The sequence below is a fragment of the Tuber melanosporum genome (genome assembly GCF_000151645.1).
Source record: "Tuber melanosporum whole genome shotgun sequence assembly, scaffold_41, strain Mel28".
NCBI lineage: Eukaryota > Fungi > Ascomycota > Pezizomycetes > Pezizales > Tuberaceae > Tuber > Tuber melanosporum.
The window spans coordinates 445,737-465,062 of NW_003299086.1; the positions used below are offsets into that span (position 1 = coordinate 445,737).

Sequence of the window (19,326 nt, forward strand, 5' to 3'; positions counted from 1 at the left end):
CAGCTGCTGACAATAAGGAGAATAGATATCCTTACTCAACAAGACTAACATCCAGTGCCGAAGATGGTCAAGCACCGCTCTCGTCCGTTCTTTGCTGGAAAAAAAGCCAACTGGGAAGGTCTTGCCATTCCATAACGACACCAACCTGAGCATCTTCTACGAATTCCGGCCGCCATCTGCCGACGGCCACCCTTCAGGCTTCCGATAATGGGACGTGAAGCGGTGCGCTGTGTGATGGTAAAGCCGCGCCTGTGCTTAAAAAGGTTCTGGTCTAACTTGGCCCTGTTTCCCACAGCCAGCTCTTTGCCACTGCACTCGTAGTATCTCCACCAACATCTTCTTCGCCAAGGTATCCCACAAGCACTCTGATTAGCCCTACGTCAACTAGCTAGCCATGGTATGATATCATAACTGGCGACTTCGACACCGAGCACTCACGCGGGAGTCAAACCGCACGATTCAATTCACGGGGAAGGAAAATAATCAATCAATCAATCAATCCCTTACGACCCAAGTACAGTTCGGGAATCATTCGCACAACCGGCGCCAAATAACGCCACAGCAATGCACGAAGCCTCAACCCCCCAGGTATTGTGCAGCAAGTACGAGAAACGCGATATCTCCCATACCATACACACCCAAACCTTCCCAGAAATACCACAGCGAACGTCAAAAGGCTTTCATGTGCACCGAGCAAGACCCAAGAGCGCCGCTTTTCGCTTCTTTCCGCTTCTTTTTTCAACCCTTTTCTTTTTTTCAACCCTTCAATTTCCAATTCGCTACTGTCGTATTGTAAAAGCAAGCAGCAGGACCAAGCACCCAACCCATCTCCAAACTCCGGTTGTGCGGCAAGATATACATTCTCTGTGTGGGTGGATCGCGTCCTCGAAGACTTAGCAACTGGCTTGAACGCACACAAATTCATTGCCCTCTTGAATATCTATTGGCCTATTCATTTCGCGGGCAGGCCCGACTCAGACGTCCTCTGCCCGCCGTGTGAGTTCGGTACTTTATTCCGTAGCACGAACTACTCTCTCTTCACAGTCTACAACTATTCGTTGTGGGCCTCTAATAGCGTTATATATACACTGTGAACCTCTTCTTCCCTGATAAGGCCCCAGAGAGTCCAAGGGGCCCTGGATAGGTGAGGGGTGCACTAACACGCGGTATGAGACAATTAGGCAGTTGAAATGAGGATTCCGAACTCCTATCACGAACCGTGCAATATGCAAGATAGGGGGCGCCCGAACAGCGCATTTTATCTCGTCCAATCCGTATTTCAATAAATGCCAGCATACGAGTGATATATCATGATCTCATTCTTGACTTTGCTGTGAATATTTTGCTATGGTCCGCAAAACAACATCTAAATCAGACCCCACCACTGAGCACAAGAGACACACGCCATTTCCCCGGTTGATTTGTTAATACATCAACAACTCCACCGCACATAACAGGTACCACTCAATTCTCCGCTGCCCACCGCCTAAACCACTCCAAACTCTCCACGTTCGCAACGCTGGCGCTAACCCTGAGGTTGATCCCGCTGACAATCTGCTTCACTGCGACTTCCACCTTCTTCCCATTGGTTGTGACAGGGATTTCCGGTGTCGCGTCTATGGAGGCAGGGACGTGTCTTGCGCTGAGCTCGCGGCGGATCGTGCTCTTTACCGTAGCGACTAATTGGGGAGTAAGGAGTGCGCCAGAGGACATTTTTACGAAGAGAACTACGTGCTCGTCTACGTCGCTCGCGCGGCGGCGGCCAACGCAGACTGCGTCCTCGAATTGGGTAGGGAAGCTGGCTAGGAGGACATTGTACTATTGTCTGTTGTCAGCACGTGCTAAGGGAGGTTTACAAGAGGTATATATACAATCTCTGCCGAGCCAATTCTTACACCCGCCGGTTTGAGGACTGCATCGCTTCGGCCGAGCACTTGGAAGCCTCGTGTTTTAGGATTTATTTTAATAAAGTCACCGTGGTGCCATACGCCTATTCCTATCAATGCTTGGGTATTTGTTTGATTAGGTAAAAGGAAGGCATACCAGGGAATTCTTCAAAATACGACTTCTTGTAAACGGCCTCGCCATCATTTCCCCAGAATTTGACCGGCATGCAAGGGAACGGCTTGACACATACAAGATCCCCTATTTCGCCAGAGCCCTCGACATTGTTTCTGCTGCCATCCCAGGCTTCCACTTTCATTCCCAGACCCAAACATTGGATTTCGCCGCTGAATACTGGAACGAGAGGTGAGGGCGCACCAAACAACGAGATGATGTCCGTGCCCCCGGTAATAGAGCCAAGGTTGAGGTCTGGCCCAAACGCACTATAAACATATTCAAATGTGGACGGCGCAAGCACCGATGCAGTAGAATATATTGCCTTGAGGCTTTTCATGGGATATTTGTCCTCTATTATCTCATCAGTTATTTTGTCTCGGTGAACAAGGTGACGAGCAAGACACACTCGGGTATACTTTGCTCTGTTCTAGTACCGAAAGATACTTGGCGCTTGTGCCAAAGTGTGTTACCCTAGAAACCCTTAGCACTAGACCTACCAAGGTGATACATTCATCATACTCGAGTTCATCGATCAGTTTTACCATTGCCAGATTTCCCCCTTCTCCTATGAGAGGCCTAAATGGAGACCCATCATAGAGAACAATAGTCGCACCACTGGCCAGGCCAGACACAAGCCAATGCCACATCATCCCTAGTCGAATATTAGCGGGATCACAATCTCCACGTTCAAGATTGATCACCAACTAACAAGTAACAGTGGTGAATTGAAAGAAGACCGACCCGGGCCCAACATCGCAATGAATCATATGTTCCTTCTTATGCTGTATTAGAGTCCCAATAGCTCCATGGCAAATGCACTTGGGCTCTAAAAGCACCATTAGCAACCTTTGCACAGCCATAACAGAGAAAGAGCCTACTTCCGGTGGTCCCTGAAGAAAATAAAACATAAACAGGGGTGTCAGGAGGCAATTGCAAAAACTCCAACGGACAGTCTTGGTCTGCCGTCTGCTGCGTAAAATCCTCATATTGCCAAACCTGGCACTCGCCCCGCCCCTTCGGCTTGATACTTTGGACGCCAATTTTTAGCCCAAAAGTGTGGAAAACCACTACAGTCTCCAATTTCAAAAGGGCGGCAACGATTTCACCCAGTTTTGGCATAGCCTCATGTATTTTGCCATTGTAAAGCACACCAGAATCCGCAAAAAGCACCCTAGGTTCCAATTGAACCAGACGGTCAAGCACAGCGGTAGTCCCATGATCAGGACTAATCCCTGTCCACACACATCCCAAAGATGTAGAAGCAAGCATAGCTACCAAAGCATTCGTATGATTCGCGACGTACCCTACCGCCCGGTATCACCCGTGTAAGCATTCCGCCGGCCAATCCCTTCAATTACAACCAGTTTTTTTTTTGTTTTTCGGGGGGGGTAAGAGATCTGCACTCCTCACCTGCCACTATATCACCCTTCTTAACCCTCCGTTTCAGAGCCGCCGCACAAACACGCACACGTTCGCGGAGCTCTTTCCAAGTGACATGTTCCCGTTCTGTCCCCTCTGTTGCGGCAATGACCGCGATGGCGTTCTCGTCGACCGCGTCGCCGCCGTTGTCGCGTAGCTGTGGGAAGAGCAGGTTCTGGGCGAAATTAAGGAGAGCTCCTGAAAACCAGGCCGGTCTTGGGAACATTCCTAAATTCACATCTACGACCTATTATAACATTGTTAGTTTATGGCACTTTCACTCGGCGGTTCAATTGGTAGAAGGAGCAACGGTGGTAGGACGGGTGAATTGAACTCGGACACATACGGACTCAAACCGTTTAGTAGCTTTAATCCCCGTATAATTCCAAATTTCGCTCCAGAAGCTCTCAATCTCGTCGACCGACCATGCCCATAAGGAATTGAACTTGTCTTCCTCACCGGAGAACTCTCGTGAGTATTTTTCCGAGATGTGCCGTTTGAATTGGTACATTGTCGTTCTCTCCGGGGAAGAATGCTCCCAAAGCTTCTCACTGTCCCTCTCTCGATTCTTGTTTTGATCCCTCTCTGAAGTCATTTCTCCCTGAACTGACAAAAATAGTCAAGAGAGAAAGAATTGCGTATTATGATTGTTGATGAGGCAAAGAAGAAAACAGAGATCAAACAGAGCCCCAATAAAAATAAAAAAACTCTTGAGGCTGCCTTTCTCTTTCTCTTTATTTGCTATCAATCATTCGATCCCTACTCGTTCCGCTCGTCACGTTAGGATACAACACCCAACAACCTCAAAAAGGAAAACTCCCCGCAAGTGAACAGCAAGATCTTGGCGAGGACTTCGGGATCGGCAAAACTTCCCCGCACTCTCGGTCCGTCAAACGATACGCCCGATCTCACACACTATAAATATCGAGAAGACACATAATTTTCTTCCTCTACTAGTATCCTCCTTCTCTCCCCGATATTCCACCTAGAAGCGATTCCCAATTCCTATATATGATGTGATATTACCTGCATACATGTAGAACGCGAAAGGAAATAAGCAATATCAAACCCCATGCTCTATATCTAACCACAATGCTACCATTTTCCCGCAGATGTAGCACTGTATGGAAGCGAGATATAAATCCGAGATCGAGAAGATTCAATGGATGTCGCTCATGAGGCATGAATTATATCCTAGACCTTCTCACTCGCCGTTTCCTTTTGGAGCCCTACCCCTCGCCTGGAGACTACTCATTTGCGGAACAAGTGACCCTGGACCAATACTCACATATGGTCAATGCTCTCAACCCTTCACCAGGATATTAACAGCAGTCATTATGCAGGGCTGAGCAGATCGACAGAGTATCGTGGGGAGATCTGAAAGCTTCAGAGGGCAAGGGCGACAAGCATGTTATTACTCGATCTTCTAGCTAATAATGCGATATTGTGAGGGGTTCTTAGAGGATACATCATGGATCCTAAGGTTCCTTAGACCTACCGCGCATAAAGTGTCGGGTTTTATATAGGCTCTAGGATAAGCTTTGTGGCTAGGCAAGTGTCACATCATCAGGAGGCTCAATTGAAGTCACGGGCGTATGACGCACCGATTTGTCAACCACCCCTCGAGCAACCCCCAAAGACCATAGAATAAGCCTCAGGAAGAATACGAAGATAGAAATTTACCACCGAGTGATATCATATGACCTCTGTGGCAACTTGTTCCGTAGATACTCAACCTAACCCGCGAAAACATGGCGATTTGTCGTACGATGCTCCAATATGCCAGTGTTCTCACTTTAGTCGGGATGTCGACTGACCGTTGGCTGATTGGTGGTAGGGATTCTCAATGGGTCGCAGTGGCATGCATATAGCGCTCCAGAAAGAATACGAGTTGGCTTCTTAGCGAGCAGAGAAGCACGGGGTGACTTTTTCTGCTATCGACATGCAAGGGATTTTAGATTCTTTGTCAAGTGTCAATTGCAGCACCCGGTTGAAAAAGGCCCTTCCCTGTAGGTACAGAAATTTCCGAATGTTGCATCTTGGCGGGGTCAACCTCAACTACCAGTAAACGTTTCCGCCATGTCGAAAAGGTGATTAGAAAGCTAGTCCCCACTTCCTTCGTAATCTCTCTCCACAGAACAACAGCCTTCTCCAGATGTCATTTACCATTGCTTGATAATATATTAATTGGCTCGGATAAGATTTAATCTTCCTATCCTATTCCCCAATAGAGGCGTTTCGTCACCAAACTCCCACACTTTACCTTCCCCTTTTACGCGGATTGGCCATAGGGTGCGGTTGCACCGTTTTGTTTTTTAACTCACTGGACAGTTGGGCATAGGCGGCTGAGTTTGATTTGTTGTTTCTCTTGCCCGCCCCCCAGCCCCTCAGCACAAGGAATGGGTCTCGGGACGGCACAAAGGCTGTGGGCTGTTCGCTCAGGTTCATGCTCCCATCTAGAGTTGTTGGCTTTCGGGAGTGATATATATCACCAGTTCTGTTCTTATCCAGAATCTGCATTGGTTACCCAGTTGATTATTTCTCACGCTTATCTACTCCCTAATTAGGATACACGCACTCCCATCGCTAGTTCCCCGGTTATTTATCCACTCTAGACTTTCATATCTACGACATAACCATCATGGCTGGTCACTCGCTCTTTCCTCCCTCGTCTATAGTTTTTTGGCACCCAATTCATCTAGTCTGGTCTCGCATTCAGTCTAGTCAATACGACCCATCTACAGGTTACGTTCCAGCCCACTGAGAACGCCCCGCCAGAGCAAATCCTCTGTTTACATGTTTATTGCGCTCTCGGGCGCGAATTTTAAGAATCCAGGGGTGGTCGTGTACAAATATAATAAGAGGCTGAAAATTGTCAACAAACCAAGTTCGTACAAGTGCGTACAGTCCTGTACAAGCAGTACATGGCGCCCTGGTATTCGATGCCCAGTCAATTGACCGGTTTTCACACCATCCCAATTTGGTCCCTATTCGTGAATTAAAAAAAAAAACATTAAAATATCAAAAATTAGTTCCTACCAAGGCAATTATATTAGCATAAAAAATAAATTTAGCTCACAATCCTAAACTCTTTCCCCCCAGCCTCCGAGAAGGAAAAAAGAGTCCAACTCCATCAAGGTCCTCAACCAACAAAATTCCGCACCGTTTCCTCGAACGCGATCACCACGAACGAGTTCTTCACATCATCGACTCTTCGAACCAAGATATCATACAAGGGGAAACTCTAAGGTGTTCAAAATCCTCTATTAACAAAAAAAATTAAAGAGAATTAAAAAAGTAAACCCCGACTACAGGATAATAGGTCTCTTGGAACGCACTCGAGACCCATCGCACCGCGTTCTTAGCGACCGAGACGTCATCCAACGCCTAATTCCCCCACCCTCACAACAAATTGTTCAGCACCACCACAAACGGCTTAGAGTCCGTGCACGCGTTCCAGTTGCTTTAAATTCTGAGCCTCCCCCCCCCCCAAACACGAACCTTCATCCCACCTTGTGTTTTCCTTTTCGTTCCCTCGCTCACTCCTTTCCCCCCTTCCCTCCCCCCCTCCCTATCCTCTCCACTCACCTCCTCGCTTCGCACATACCCCGCTACTCAGCATAACGCAACGTTTCCGTCAGCCGCTGTTTTGAAACAACTGTGCTTCAACCCTTTGGTCAAGATGTCGTTCACCGCTATTAACTCCGTGGCCGGTGGGGCAAAGAAAGATTCGGGCAGAGGTGGAGGCAAAGAAGCCAAGGATAGCGAGAAGGTGGCAGCTAAAGATCAAGGCAAGGAATTGTCGTCGGAAAAGGAAAAGGAAAAGGACATGTTGGAAAAAGAGGCATATATCAAATTTCTCTCAGGAAAATATGGTGAATATCCTCCACCTCAATTTGTTCATTTTGTTCCCTCCAATTGGACCCTCCATTAAATATTGACACTAAATCAAAAATTCCTACTGCAGATATCCTCGACTCCGAACTCACTCTTTCACTTAAGAAGTCGACATCATACCTTCTCCTTCGTCACATGGTTATTCGCAAATTTATCAAGCAGTATGAACCAGACGAACGAGGAAAGCAGTTTCAGACTTTCTGTTGCCATTGCGACAAGTATTGGGGTCCTTATGATATGCATAATACTACCACAAGTTATTTGATTAGGCATTTCTCTATCGAGCATCCCGATCTGCCCAAATCCTATCCCGAGGAGGATGCGCTTCTCCGTCGCATGAAGAAGGGGATCGTCGAGGATCCAATAGAACCTAAGGATACCAAAGACGCAAAGGGAAAAGGTAAAAAGAAGGGTGGCAAAGTCAAGGCTGATGGATTGGAGGAAGCGAAGGCTGGTGAAGAGGGTGCAAAAGGGAGGGGTCGTGAACGGGAGGGGAAAAACGAACAAGCGAACGCCAGAAAACCCGAGAAGAACAAGAGGGCTAGGGCGATTGCGGAGCCCGAGACTCCCGTTCAATTGAAGGCTGCGGAAGCCAATACAGTCTCTACTAAGTCCAAGAGCGATGAAGCTCTTGCCTCTCTTCGCAAGACTCGCTCTGGTAAGAGAACTGGACAACCTGAAAACATCTCTGCCGCTGGTATCAATCTTGATTCTCCCGACCCGCTCACCACCCGCAAGCGCAGAAGAACCGAGACCTCTGTAGTCGCTAGTCGCAAAAACAAAACCCCCTCTGTTGAAAAGTTTCTAGCGGAGGCAGATCACACCCTTTCTACTCTTCTGCCCCTAGAAAATGATTCAACCTCTCTCCCTCCTCCTCCACCTGTCCAACAATCTGCCGTTGTCGCCACCTTCCCGGCCCCTTCGTCCTCCGCTACTCCATTCGTCCCCGCCACCATTGACTCCACAATCCCGCAAACCCCCTTCACCCAATCCTATAGAAACCTCTTGACCGAATTTCTCGCCTCGAGCGAAACATCCCCGAGTGTTGTCGAGACCAAAGAGTTTCATGATCTAGTCAACTTTCTCAATCCGGAAACCCCCAAGTTCAACTTTAACACCCTGTTTGACGAAGTCTTTGTTCGCCAGAAGGAAATTCGCACTGACAAGCGTGAGAAGCCCGATGGGAGTGTTCGTACCAAGAAGTTTGAAGACTCCCTTAAAAAGGAGAAGGAGAGGAGGAGAAAGAAGGAGGAAGGATACAGAGCTTGGTTGTTTCGCGACTAGATGAATAAATCGCCTACTAGCATCGAGGATGGAAAATGGATGGAATTTGGGTGCGAGAGAGAACAAGTGTATTATTATATGGTGTCTTTCTTTTTTCTTTTCACTTCTCCTTTCTTTCCTTTCTCTTTCTTTCCTTCATGTAGGTTTTTCGAAATTTCGAAATTTAGTTTGTGGTTGATTGATCGATCGTCTTGTAAGTAGGTCTCTCTGGTTGGGGCGATTAGCAACCTGTTTAGCTTGCTTTCTTCTCTTACTTTACTTGCTTGCTATCTATATCTATACTCTTCTGCTTTTATTTTTCCTTTTATTTTTAGTTACTTGTCCTCTGCGTTGTGTTGCTTTAGCTTGGGGGTTTGTGCTTTAACTTTTTATCCTTTTTCCCTTCCTCTCATTGCGCTCACACCTGGGACCCCACCCTTTCACATGCGAGTGAGAGTTTGTGACATTCAACTAGGTCACTGCGACGGGGCGGACACCTGGGCAATGCTGCTATATTCATACATGCCGTGCAGTATATTAGTTATTTTTACAATAAGTTTTGAGATCTGCGCTACTACGGACTTGGTCATGCAGCCTGGATGTCATGCATTGGGAAGGTCTGTTAGTCAGGGTCGACCCATTTGTTTTCGTGTAGGCGGGGGCGGTGCGCCTTTTCGGGTGAATAATTGAAATTGTTGCAGATGATGGTCGGGGGCCGGCCCCAACCCCCAACCCCCAAATTGCAGGTTTAGATATGCCAGCTTGGGAGAAATATAGCTCTGGTATTCCCCCTTGGTCTTGTAAATAATAATAATTTTACTTCTTTAATAAATTTTACGTATTCGAGTGTACTATATATAATATAAGAACATAACCTTCTACCCTTTAACCCCAATGATGTCTAGCACTTCGACTCACTAAGCGGCCTGAACGGGGGGCTATTGTTTAACAAAGGGTGATCCGGTTTTCTAGGCAAAGACTCGACCGCTTTTCTGCCCTCCGAATAGCAGAAATAGACGGGGAGGATCCCGCCATCGTGTGATACATTCCTGTGTAGAGCCTTGCTACAAGAGCGTCTGGTCACCAAGACGAGGGAGCAGGACTTGGTCCGGACACAAGTCTCGCAATGACGTCCTTCACCGGAGCCCCATAATTGAGATACAATAGTATTGCTATGGGCACTATGGTATCATACCCATTTGAATATATGCTGGCGGATAAATTCAGTTGACGTCTCAAGTCTAGTTGGGGGGGGGGGGGCGCGTCTGTTTACTTGCGGCATGTCAATAGACGACTACAACTCTAAAGGAAACTAAGGTTCACTCCTGGCGTTTATACGCCCTCACCTCAGGTCTGGCTATGATAGCTGGCTGACTTGTCGTGCTATTCCAGGTATGATACTTAGCTGAATGTCCTTTCTTCCTCCTACTAGCAATTTCCCCCTACTATTGTACGGGCAGATTGCTGTGGAGAATGATTAACTTACATTCAACGCGCACAGCGGTTTGGAGGAGGAGGGGAGCTGTCCTGTTCTTCTACCGTACTCGTACAGTATATAGAGGTCGAAGAAGCAAGAGTTTGACATTCCCTAAACCCAAACAAAAAATAAAAAACTTTGTCCAAGTTACATATCACGTCGTCGGATTCAGGACATGCGTTATCCCATTCAAGCAGACAGAGGCCATTTACTTTTTCCTCCTCCCAAGGCCCCATTCGCCACGCCATTTCTTTCAGCATAAAAATGACTTTAGAACAAATTATGATATGTGGATATGATTTTTTAGTGCATATATAAAAAATATTTCATCTCTCAATATCATAATTATGATCATGACGTATTGGACCAGGAATCGGATCAGACCTCAAATTCTCACTTGCAGAATTACCACTAAAAAAAAAAACTTCCGAATTTAGCCCCTCCCACTAAAAAAAGGGCAGATCTGGAATAATGTTTTATCTCATATGATACGCTGTTGTGTATCTCGTCCTCCTTGTGTCGAGTGATATTTGAGAATTTCAAATTTCGTTACCCTTTTTGGTGAGTTTTATGACTTGTTCGCTTCCCCGGCCGATAGGTTATTAAGGAGATACGATATTCCGGATCATGCGTATACTTGTATAGGCTTTGGACTTGAAGATTTAATGATGAATAAATAAAAATCAAATTTCACAACGATATTGTTTACCGTTCAAATAACGTGGAATTTACTATCAGTAAGATATAATATGATATCCGATTGACTTTTTTTATTTTTATTTTTTTATTCCTTATCATGACAAATTTTTCTGTTATCAAAACAAAAACCTAATGGATATGGATTCTGAGCGGGATTGGGATGACTAGGACTCTGATTATATCATTACTTGTGACTGCTTTCACTTACTTTACTTCTTTTTATCTATTTTCTATAACCCCGCGCATTTAACAAGCTATGACTGGGCAACAATTTTCTTGACTCATATATTTATTTACTGGTTGCCGAAAACAAACACCTATATTTCCGAGATATCGTGCCAAAATATGTGCTATTTTCAACTTTTATTGCGATATATCTATATTGTGACGCCGAATAGGGAATTAAAAAGAAAGGGAAGGAAAGCTAGTTGTTGCCGGGGAGATGGGCAGTGATGTGTTTCTAGCAAGTTATAAGAAGGGCGAGACGGGCCGGCAACCATTCAGCTAACAATAATACACGCAGGCGATAAGTTACTAGGAAAAGCATGCAAACTAACAAATAATACGGGGAGAGGCTAATCTACAATGTATTACGCCGAGCCTAACAAACATACCCACTAAAGAAAGGGAGTAAAAACAAGGTAATGTGTAATAGCTAAACGAGCGAGCAAGCAGAGAAGCCGAAAGAAAGAGACAATACAACTCAAGCAACATACTGATACCAAGTCTCCCCCCCGGGGAGGCGTTCCATATAGTCTTTGTCGATCAACCTATTTCCTCTATTTAGCACAACTCTCACCCCACTTCCAGCAGGGAAAAAAGGACATACCTCTCAATCTGCTTCTTGATTTCCGGAACGTCCAACTTCCCCCGATTCTTGGTCTGATCAATTGTCATCTGAATCAAGTCGTTATGCCTCAACTTCTTCCTGCTCTTCATAATGCGGATGATGGCAGCCTGAGTCTCGTACTGCCTGTCCTGGGCTACGCGTTCAAAGGTGTCTTCTTTCTCCTTTTTCGTTTCTTTGAGCTGGATCTGGTTGATTTTGATGCGGAATTTGGGTGCCGAGAAGTGCCGGTTTACGCAGAAGTTGTCTGTCGGGAGGATGTCCTTCCCCTTCGTCTCCTTCTGGAGAACGCGGTATTTAGCACACGCGAGGGATTGGAGGGTGCGAATTAGCTGTTTGTCGTCTGAGAGAGGAGCAGGTTAGTTTTGTTCACTTCCGAGATGGTGGGGGTTACCTAGTCCGGTGCCTCCTTTAATTTGTTGGTATGAGAGGTAGGTTCCAAATTCCGCATCATTAAATAGTAGGAGGACTACTGCTTGGAGGGCGCTCAAAACTAGCTCCTTGTTCACATTCTATTCCCCCCCTCCGTTATTAACTTACTTCAAGGTAGGGAGTAGCCACTGAAGTGATTCAATCATACCGGTGCAAATCTCGCCCTTAGAACACAGTGTGACAACGCGTGTCTCCACATGAGCTTCCTTCCACTATGTTTTTCGCAGTAGACATTTCTATAGGATTCTAGATATTGCGCCATCTCAAGTGGAATAACTACCGGCACCTCGTCATAGGTTGGCCATGCTGACTGAGAAAGTACTAGAACGTTGAGATCTACATTTGGAGAATTCCCCGCGCGGTTCCTTGTCGTTTTGAAATGCGAAATCGCCTCTCGAGATATTTCAATGTCTTTGAACATGCTCTCTAGGTTTTGAGTGAATCCGGATCCGCACTCTAGAGTGGAAGTCAGCAAAACCCTTATAAACATCAATTCAGGATACCATACCGGTTTTTAATTTGGTTATCATGCTCCGTTCAGCATCTCGACTAGCGCTTCTATCCATCAATAGCCTCCTTGCAAGATCCCTCTTGTAAAACGCTTCAAACACATCTTTCCCCTGGATGAACCTGAACAGGTCAAGGACCTGCTCCAGCGAATGGGCCAACCTAGCATCTTCATCACCAGGCGTCCCTGTAGAGGTTCCTTTGGCACCCCCTCTTAGCAGCGCATCGACATATTTCGCAATCATTTCAGCCGGCTTTGAATTCACCATCTCTGATCGATCCTTGGTGCGCGCATTGAGGAATGTTCCAAACGACTCCCTCAAAGCATAAGCCAACGTATCGTCACCCTTGAACGGCACCCTAACAAAAGAATCTAGGCTATCCTTAAGCTCTAAAAGCCGCTGCACCATTTCGTTTTCTCGGCTCTCGTCCTCGATTATACTTCTACCCACAGTAAGTATATGTTTCTCCCATGCCAGCCTTAGATAGCTGCTCGGCTCCCCTATCCGATCAAGAAGGCTATAAAGGGTCGCCAAGGATTTATGATCTTGCTTTTGTAAAAGATCCTCGATACTTCCCTGATCAGTGAGGATAAGTAATTGGTTTTTCAACAATCCCTCCTCGAGTATAAGCCCCATAGATCGCTTTGTAGGCGGATCCAAGCGGTACCTCTCGCATCTTAATGCCTCCTTGTGTAATTGCTGAGAGCATTCGTCAAGGTACTCCGCAAGGGAGTTAGAAGTTGCCCCTAGAATCCCAAGGCGGTCGTAATATTCTCTAGACATGGCCAGGAACCGGGGCTCAAAGTTCGTCTCATAGAGGTCTAAACTATCCACCATGCGAACGGCACGTGTGAGCAGAGAAGCGTCGATTGAGCATTGCTGGCGATCGCGTTCGAACAGAGCCATGATTCCATCCATAAATTTGGTTTCTATTTCTTGGGCCAGTATTATATGGTGCCGAAAGAGTTCTAGCCCGGTGGGTTCCACAGGCTGAAGACTCGGATTAGCATTGTTAAGGAGGTAAGAACGGTCAAGGTACAAAAACACGGATCTAATCATCCCCTATATTTTACGATCAGTATTAGTTCACTCTCGTTTATAGAAGGGTTAAAACAATATCCAACCAACCAGCTGAGCATTCCACTTCTCCCAAGCACTGACAACACACTTGACAGCATCATCTTTCCAGCTATTGCAAGCTATGATAGAATCCTTGAGGTAGTCACCAACGTAGGTAGCGCAGCAAGCCTTAAGCCTAATGTAGAGCTCACCGGCCCTATCGGCTCTACATATATTTTCGGTGCCTCTGTACAGCTCCTCCAAGCTAGCAGATATTTTGCGGCTCCCAAAGATTGCTGCGAGTGCAGCTTCCAGAGAGCCCCAAGTCTGATTAAAGTAGACATCCGGGTCAATCTTCGAAGGTTTGCGCAGATTCTTTATATGTAATTTGCGAGGTGCACCAGCGTGAGGCTGAAACGGGGCGGGGCGCGGGGGCTTAGTCGCAACTATATTCGTGTTTGGGTTTGGCGGATCTCGAGGGTGAGGTGGGAGACCATTGAGATCAGCAACCCTGTTCTCGCTGATGCGACGCCAGGCTTGCTCGTTTAAAGGAGTCGACATGTCCTTTGGGAGCTCAGGCTGTTCCGAGTTCTTTCGGGAACGTTTTGGACTGCTTGGGCGAGAGGTAGGTACGTCCAAACCTAAGGTGCTATCCCCAAAGAAATCGGTAATACTTCTCTGAGAGAAGCCTTGTGACGGCCGAGGGGATTGTAAATTTTGTTTGCGCTTTTTGCCTTGAGATTGCGTCTCCTGATCGGACACCTTCTCCGGCATCTACCAATGGCTCGCCCCGAGCGATGGGAGGACTATATCGATCAAGTAATGCAGGTGGTGCAATAGCTTGGGAGAGGGGGGGGTCAATGTAAAGTATCAAACAGATAACAGGCCTGGACTGGGTCGGAGTTAGGATGATGGATGGACCGGTCGAGTCGTTTAGCCCAAGGCCAGAACAGCCGATGCGGTAGCCGATACAGTGGAGGCTAATAGTAGAACTGAGAGGTTATGGGAAGAGGGAGGAATGATGTTGTAGTGGAGATAAGAGGAGGTAAGGGGATGAGGATTGTTTGTTGGGGTGAAGATACACCACCGACACAGTGGAGAAGGTGAGAAGGGGAGAGAAGGGGATCGAGAGAAAGAGAGAGCAAAAAAAAACAATTGGCCTTGACTGTCCTCTCCTCGATGCGCTGTGGGCTAGGTAGAATAAGATGAGCGCTGTGGATTAACGATATTGTGTCACCAGTACTGAGTATTCTCGCAGGTTAGTAATTCTCCCTCACTAATAAAATAATTTCCAGAGCCCTTGCGCGTCTCCGCATGAAGGTCATACCCTATGCCAAGACTGCAGTGTTCACATAATTCTGGTGACTATACTTATGCACCTTACACACATTACACCTTGGGGGGAATTTCTGTATCTTTGCCCCAGTCACCTACAGTAACTTTACCCGATTTTGGCCCGATGAGCCTCACAAAACTTCTGTCGGTATTGCCTATTCATTTATTCCTCCCTCACAATCGATAATAATTATAATACGATGGACGGGCTACGTAACTGGGTATCCGATAATATTATCAAGGTAAAAAATAGGAATAAAAACTCCTTCCTTCCTACGCATTTCCTACTTGTAGCAAACACTAATCGAACCTCTCAACAGTTCTCCGGCGCTGCAGACTCTACAATCATCGACTTTGTCATAGCTTCCGCCTCCTCCGCGAAATCCGCCTCTTCCCTACACGACAAACTCTCAAGCTTCCTAGATGGTGACTCTTCGGATACCCATCGATTTACCTCAAGTCTCTATGACCGTGTTCCTCGGAAGTCCGGAGGTGCCGGTAGCGCGTCGTCCAGGAAAGACAAGCCGGTAGAACGGAAGAAAAAGTATTCGCTGTTAGCGATGGATGAGGACGAAGATACTTCTTCAATAATGCCACCACCTTCATTGACTACGAGAGTGAAGAGTTCAAAGGAGAAGCGTCGGGAGGCCAGGAAAGAAGAGAAACGGGAGCAGAGGGATGAGGAAAGGGACCGGTATTCTGAGAGGGATCGAGGCCGGAGGGATAGAGATAGAGGCTGTGGTGGGGACAGAGGTGGAGAAGGTGAAAGAAGAAGTGACAAGGACCGCAGCGAGAGGGACCGGAAATCTCGGAAATTACGGAGAAGGGGAGACGACGACGATAGATGGGGGGACGAGGAATATGAGGAAGATGAGGTCCAAGAAGTTTTGTCGCCAGCGAAGCGTGCACATGTAGACGGTGACGATGAGGATTTAGAAGAGCTGGACGAGGAAGCAAAGGCTGAAAAGGAGCGACTACGTGATCTTCAGGAAAGAGACGAATTTGCAAAGCGCCTCAAAGAGAAGGATGAGGAGAAGACCAAGAAGTTGGTTGAAGACCGGTCATCCACGAAGGAAGGTAAACAGCTCGCTCAACGGAGAGCTTTGGCAGATGACGCTGCAGCTCGAGCTGCGGCCCTTCCAGACTTGAGGGAAAGATCACGACAGGAATATCTTAAGAAGCGTGAGCTTGAGCGTTTGGCCTTGTTACGAAAACAGGTTCAAGATGAGCAACAAGAATTACGGACAAACCCCGATCTCTCGAGAAGGGAGAAGGAAGAATTCGCAAAGAACAAGGAAATTCTCCGACTCGCGGAGGAAAGACTTAGGGTCGATGATCACCTTGATGGTTACATGCTGCCGGAGGACTACATCACCGAAAAGGGCAAGATTGACATGAAAAAGAAAGAAAAGGCGCTCTACCAACGATATGTCGAGAAAGGGGACGATGGGCAGGAGCGGTTTGTCACAGAGCAGGAAGAATGGGAGCAACACCAGGCACAAAAAGCAAGCGCACAGATCAAGCGTGCAGAGCGGGTCGACGAAGGAGACTACGAGTATGTCTTTGACGATTCCCAGCAGCTCAAGTTCCTCATGGACAGCACAGACATTGACCAAAACTCCATGTTCTCCGACAAGGAGAGGATTTTCATGGAGCATCAGCTCAAGGCAGCAGAGAACAAGGCAAGGACAATTGAGGAAACAAGAAAGTCCTTGCCAATTTATGAATGGCGAACACAATTTCTGGAAGCCCTGGAGCAGTTTCAAGTCCTCATCATTGTAGGAGAAACCGGTTCTGGAAAAACCACACAGTTACCGCAATATCTCCACGAAGCTGGCTACACCAAGAAGGGACTTAAAGTCGGCTGCACGCAACCCCGTCGTGTTGCTGCCATGTCCGTCGCAGCCCGTGTAGCAGAAGAGATGGGTGTCAAAGTCGGCAACGAAGTCGGGTACTCTATCCGTTTTGAGGACGCCACGAGCGACAAGACAATAATCAAGTACATGACCGACGGCATGCTCCTGCGAGAGTTCCTCACAGAGCCAGACTTAGGCGGATATTCTGCGCTCATGATCGACGAAGCCCACGAGCGCACACTGTCAACAGACATCCTCTTCGGTCTCGTCAAAGACATTGCACGCTTCCGGCCTGACCTCAAGCTGCTAATCTCCAGCGCAACCATGGATGCACAAAAATTCTCCCAATACTTTGATGACGCCCCCATCTTCAACATCCCTGGCCGCCGATACCCCGTAGACGTGCACTACACCCAGCAACCCGAAGCAAACTACCTAAATGCAGCTATAACCACAATCTTTCAAATTCACACCACCACACCCCCACAAGGCGATATACTAGTCTTCCTAACAGGGCAGGATGAGATCGACGCCGCCGAGCAAAACCTCCAAGAAACCTGCCGCAAACTAGGCAACAAAATCCGAGAAATGATAGTATGCCCGATATACGCCAACCTCCCGTCAGAAATGCAAGCCAAAATATTCGAACCCACACCAGAGGGCGCCAGGAAGGTGGTCCTGGCAACAAACATCGCTGAAACCTCCCTCACAATTGACGGAATAGTGTACGTCATAGACCCAGGCTTTGTGAAAGAGAACGTTTACAATCCCCGCACGGGGATGGAATCACTCGTGGTAACACCGTGTTCCCGTGCCGCGGCGAAGCAGAGAATGGGCCGAGCCGGCCGTGTCGGGCCCGGGAAGTGCTTCCGACTGTACACGAAGTGGGCATACCAAAACGAACTCGACGAAAACACTACTCCGGAGATCCAGCGCACAAACCTAAACTCTGTTGTCCTGCTGCTAAAATCACTCGGCATAAATGACCTGATAGAATTCGACTTCATGGACCCCCCTCCGGCCGAAACGCTCATCCGCGCGCTAGAAAACCTCTATGCGCTGGGAGCACTCAACGATAAGGGTGAGCTAACAAAGATCGGCCGCCAGATGGCCGAATTCCCCACAGATCCCATGCTAGCTAAAGCGATCCTAGCAGCGGACAAGTACGGCTGTGTGGAAGAGGTCCTCTCGATAATCGCCATGCTTGGTGAGTCCTCCTCCCTCTTCTACCGCCCCAAGGACAAGAAGTTCCATGCGGACCAGGCGCGCCAACGCTTCACGAAAAAAGACGGCGGTGACCACCTCTCGCTACTAAACATCTGGAACCAGTGGGTCGACACAAACTTCAGCTACGTATGGGCACGCGAGAACTTCTTGCAGCACAGGAGTCTGTGTCGCGCGCGTGACGTTCGCGATCAGCTTAGTAGACTGTGTGACAGGGTCGAGGTCACAGTCAGCTCGGCGGGTGAGAATAGTACGCAGTTGATACAGAAGGCCATCACCAGCGGGTTCTTTCCCAATGCTGCGCGGCTGCAGAGGAGTGGGGATAGTTATCGCACCGTGAAGAACTCGCAAACGGTGCATATTCATCCGAGCAGTTGTTTGTTTGAGGTCAATCCTAAGTGGGTCATTTATTATGAGCTAGTTTTGACAAGTATGCTTTTCTCTTTCCCGTTTTGCTGGTAGTATTGGACATGAGTGCTAACTGGGTCACAGGCAAGGAATTCATGAGAAATGTCATGCCGTTGCAGCCAGAGTGGTTGGTGGAGGTTGCGCCGCATTATCATAATAAGAAGGATTTGGACACGTTAGGGACAAACAAGAAGATGCCCAAAGTGCAGGGAGCCGCGGCGGAGAAGGCACCCCCGGGGTAGATTGGGTTTTGGGGTGATCGCATGTATGGTGTGATTGATTTGTGGATAATGTCATTTGAATTGATGAACTAGTTTAAGTGAAAGTTTGAACACAATAAAATTTGTATTTGAATCGTCTACCATTGAAGATGAATGCAGCGATGTGATTGCAGAAATAATCAGAATGCCAAAAAAAAACTTGAGAAATCGAGAATAGCAACGATCCCAAAGCAACAGACCCTCCAGCAACCAAAAGTATAAAGGCAAAATTAAAAAAGAAAGAAAAAAAATAAAGGAAACAACACCCGGAAACCGCTCCACTAACTCACCATCACGACTGTTTCCGAAATACACTAATCAAACACCCTCTAGAATTACAGAGAGCAACTGTGTCGAAGAATTACCCATACCCCGCTAGAGCTACACCCTACATCTTTCTAGAAGTTTAAACTTTCCTATTCTATCGTCGTTTCCCCGTTGTATCCGGTCCCGTTTTCTATGTGGTGGTTCCTTTCAAGTAGGAATGTATTCTAGCAATTCTGAAAGGTAAGATGTAAAATTAGAAATCTTCCAAAGCAACGAAATGGCTAATAGTTTCAAAAGATTCCAAATTGTCGTC

At 47.2% G+C, this 19,326-nt stretch overlaps 4 protein-coding genes; 2 read left to right on the top strand and 2 right to left on the bottom strand.

The window, feature by feature from the left end:
* Nucleotides 1-1,299: 1,299 nt before the first annotated feature.
* Nucleotides 1,300-4,242, bottom strand: GSTUM_00008048001 (uncharacterized protein). XM_002839820.2 has 10 exons: nucleotides 3,827-4,242; nucleotides 3,472-3,727; nucleotides 2,940-3,365; nucleotides 2,771-2,887; nucleotides 2,694-2,713; nucleotides 2,604-2,637; nucleotides 2,468-2,488; nucleotides 2,044-2,412; nucleotides 1,872-1,990; nucleotides 1,300-1,818 (listed from the first exon to the last, which is right to left on the bottom strand). The coding sequence occupies exons 1-10, from the start codon at nucleotides 4,073-4,075 to the stop codon at nucleotides 1,465-1,467; spliced, it is 1,965 nt and encodes a 654-aa protein (XP_002839866.1). The 5' UTR covers nucleotides 4,076-4,242; the 3' UTR covers nucleotides 1,300-1,464.
* Nucleotides 4,243-11,350: 7,108 nt separating this feature from the next.
* On the bottom strand, nucleotides 11,351-14,842 carry GSTUM_00008050001 (uncharacterized protein). XM_002839821.2 has 6 exons: nucleotides 13,733-14,842; nucleotides 12,604-13,666; nucleotides 12,244-12,551; nucleotides 12,058-12,175; nucleotides 11,646-12,006; nucleotides 11,351-11,586 (listed from the first exon to the last, which is right to left on the bottom strand). Exons 1-6 carry the CDS (start codon nucleotides 14,435-14,437, stop codon nucleotides 11,520-11,522), a joined length of 2,622 nt encoding a protein of 873 aa, XP_002839867.1. The 5' UTR covers nucleotides 14,438-14,842; the 3' UTR covers nucleotides 11,351-11,519.
* An 834-nt stretch (nucleotides 14,843-15,676) lies between these two features.
* On the top strand, nucleotides 15,677-16,147 carry GSTUM_00008051001 (uncharacterized protein; the record flags this gene model as incomplete). Its single annotated transcript, XM_002839822.1, has 2 exons — nucleotides 15,677-15,751; nucleotides 15,935-16,147. The coding sequence occupies 2 exons, from the start codon at nucleotides 15,677-15,679 to the stop codon at nucleotides 16,145-16,147; spliced, it is 288 nt and encodes a 95-aa protein (XP_002839868.1).
* Nucleotides 16,148-16,223: 76 nt separating this feature from the next.
* Nucleotides 16,224-18,845, top strand: GSTUM_00008052001 (uncharacterized protein). XM_002839823.2 has 3 exons: nucleotides 16,224-18,207; nucleotides 18,325-18,508; nucleotides 18,571-18,845. The coding sequence occupies exons 1-3, from the start codon at nucleotides 16,648-16,650 to the stop codon at nucleotides 18,726-18,728; spliced, it is 1,902 nt and encodes a 633-aa protein (XP_002839869.1). The 5' UTR covers nucleotides 16,224-16,647; the 3' UTR covers nucleotides 18,729-18,845.
* The last annotated feature ends 481 nt before the right edge of the window (nucleotides 18,846-19,326 follow it).

Excerpts from the sequence above, each read along its gene's own strand:
- GSTUM_00008048001 (XM_002839820.2), bottom strand. The coding sequence starts at position 4,075 with ATGACTTCAGAGAGGGATCAAAACAAGAATCGAGAGAGGGACAGTGAG. Across the intron at positions 2,638-2,693 it reads GGATGATGTGGCATTGGCTT|GCCTCTCATAGGAGAAGGGG; the intron begins GTGTCTGGCCTG and ends GTCTCCATTTAG. Across the intron at positions 2,489-2,603 it reads AAGGGGGAAATCTGGCAATG|AACAGAGCAAAGTATACCCG; the intron begins GTAAAACTGATC and ends TTTCGGTACTAG.
- GSTUM_00008050001 (XM_002839821.2), bottom strand. The coding sequence starts at position 14,437 with ATGCCGGAGAAGGTGTCCGATCAGGAGACGCAATCTCAAGGCAAAAAG. Across the intron at positions 13,667-13,732 it reads AGAAGTGGAATGCTCAGCTG|GGGATGATTAGATCCGTGTT; the intron begins GTTGGTTGGATA and ends CGTAAAATATAG. Across the intron at positions 11,587-11,645 it reads ATCAAGAAGCAGATTGAGAG|GTTGATCGACAAAGACTATA; the intron begins GTATGTCCTTTT and ends TAGAGGAAATAG.
- GSTUM_00008052001 (XM_002839823.2), top strand. The coding sequence starts at position 16,648 with ATGGAGCATCAGCTCAAGGCAGCAGAGAACAAGGCAAGGACAATTGAG. Across the intron at positions 18,208-18,324 it reads TCGACACAAACTTCAGCTAC|AATAGTACGCAGTTGATACA; the intron begins GTATGGGCACGC and ends TCGGCGGGTGAG. Across the intron at positions 18,509-18,570 it reads TTATGAGCTAGTTTTGACAA|GCAAGGAATTCATGAGAAAT; the intron begins GTATGCTTTTCT and ends ACTGGGTCACAG.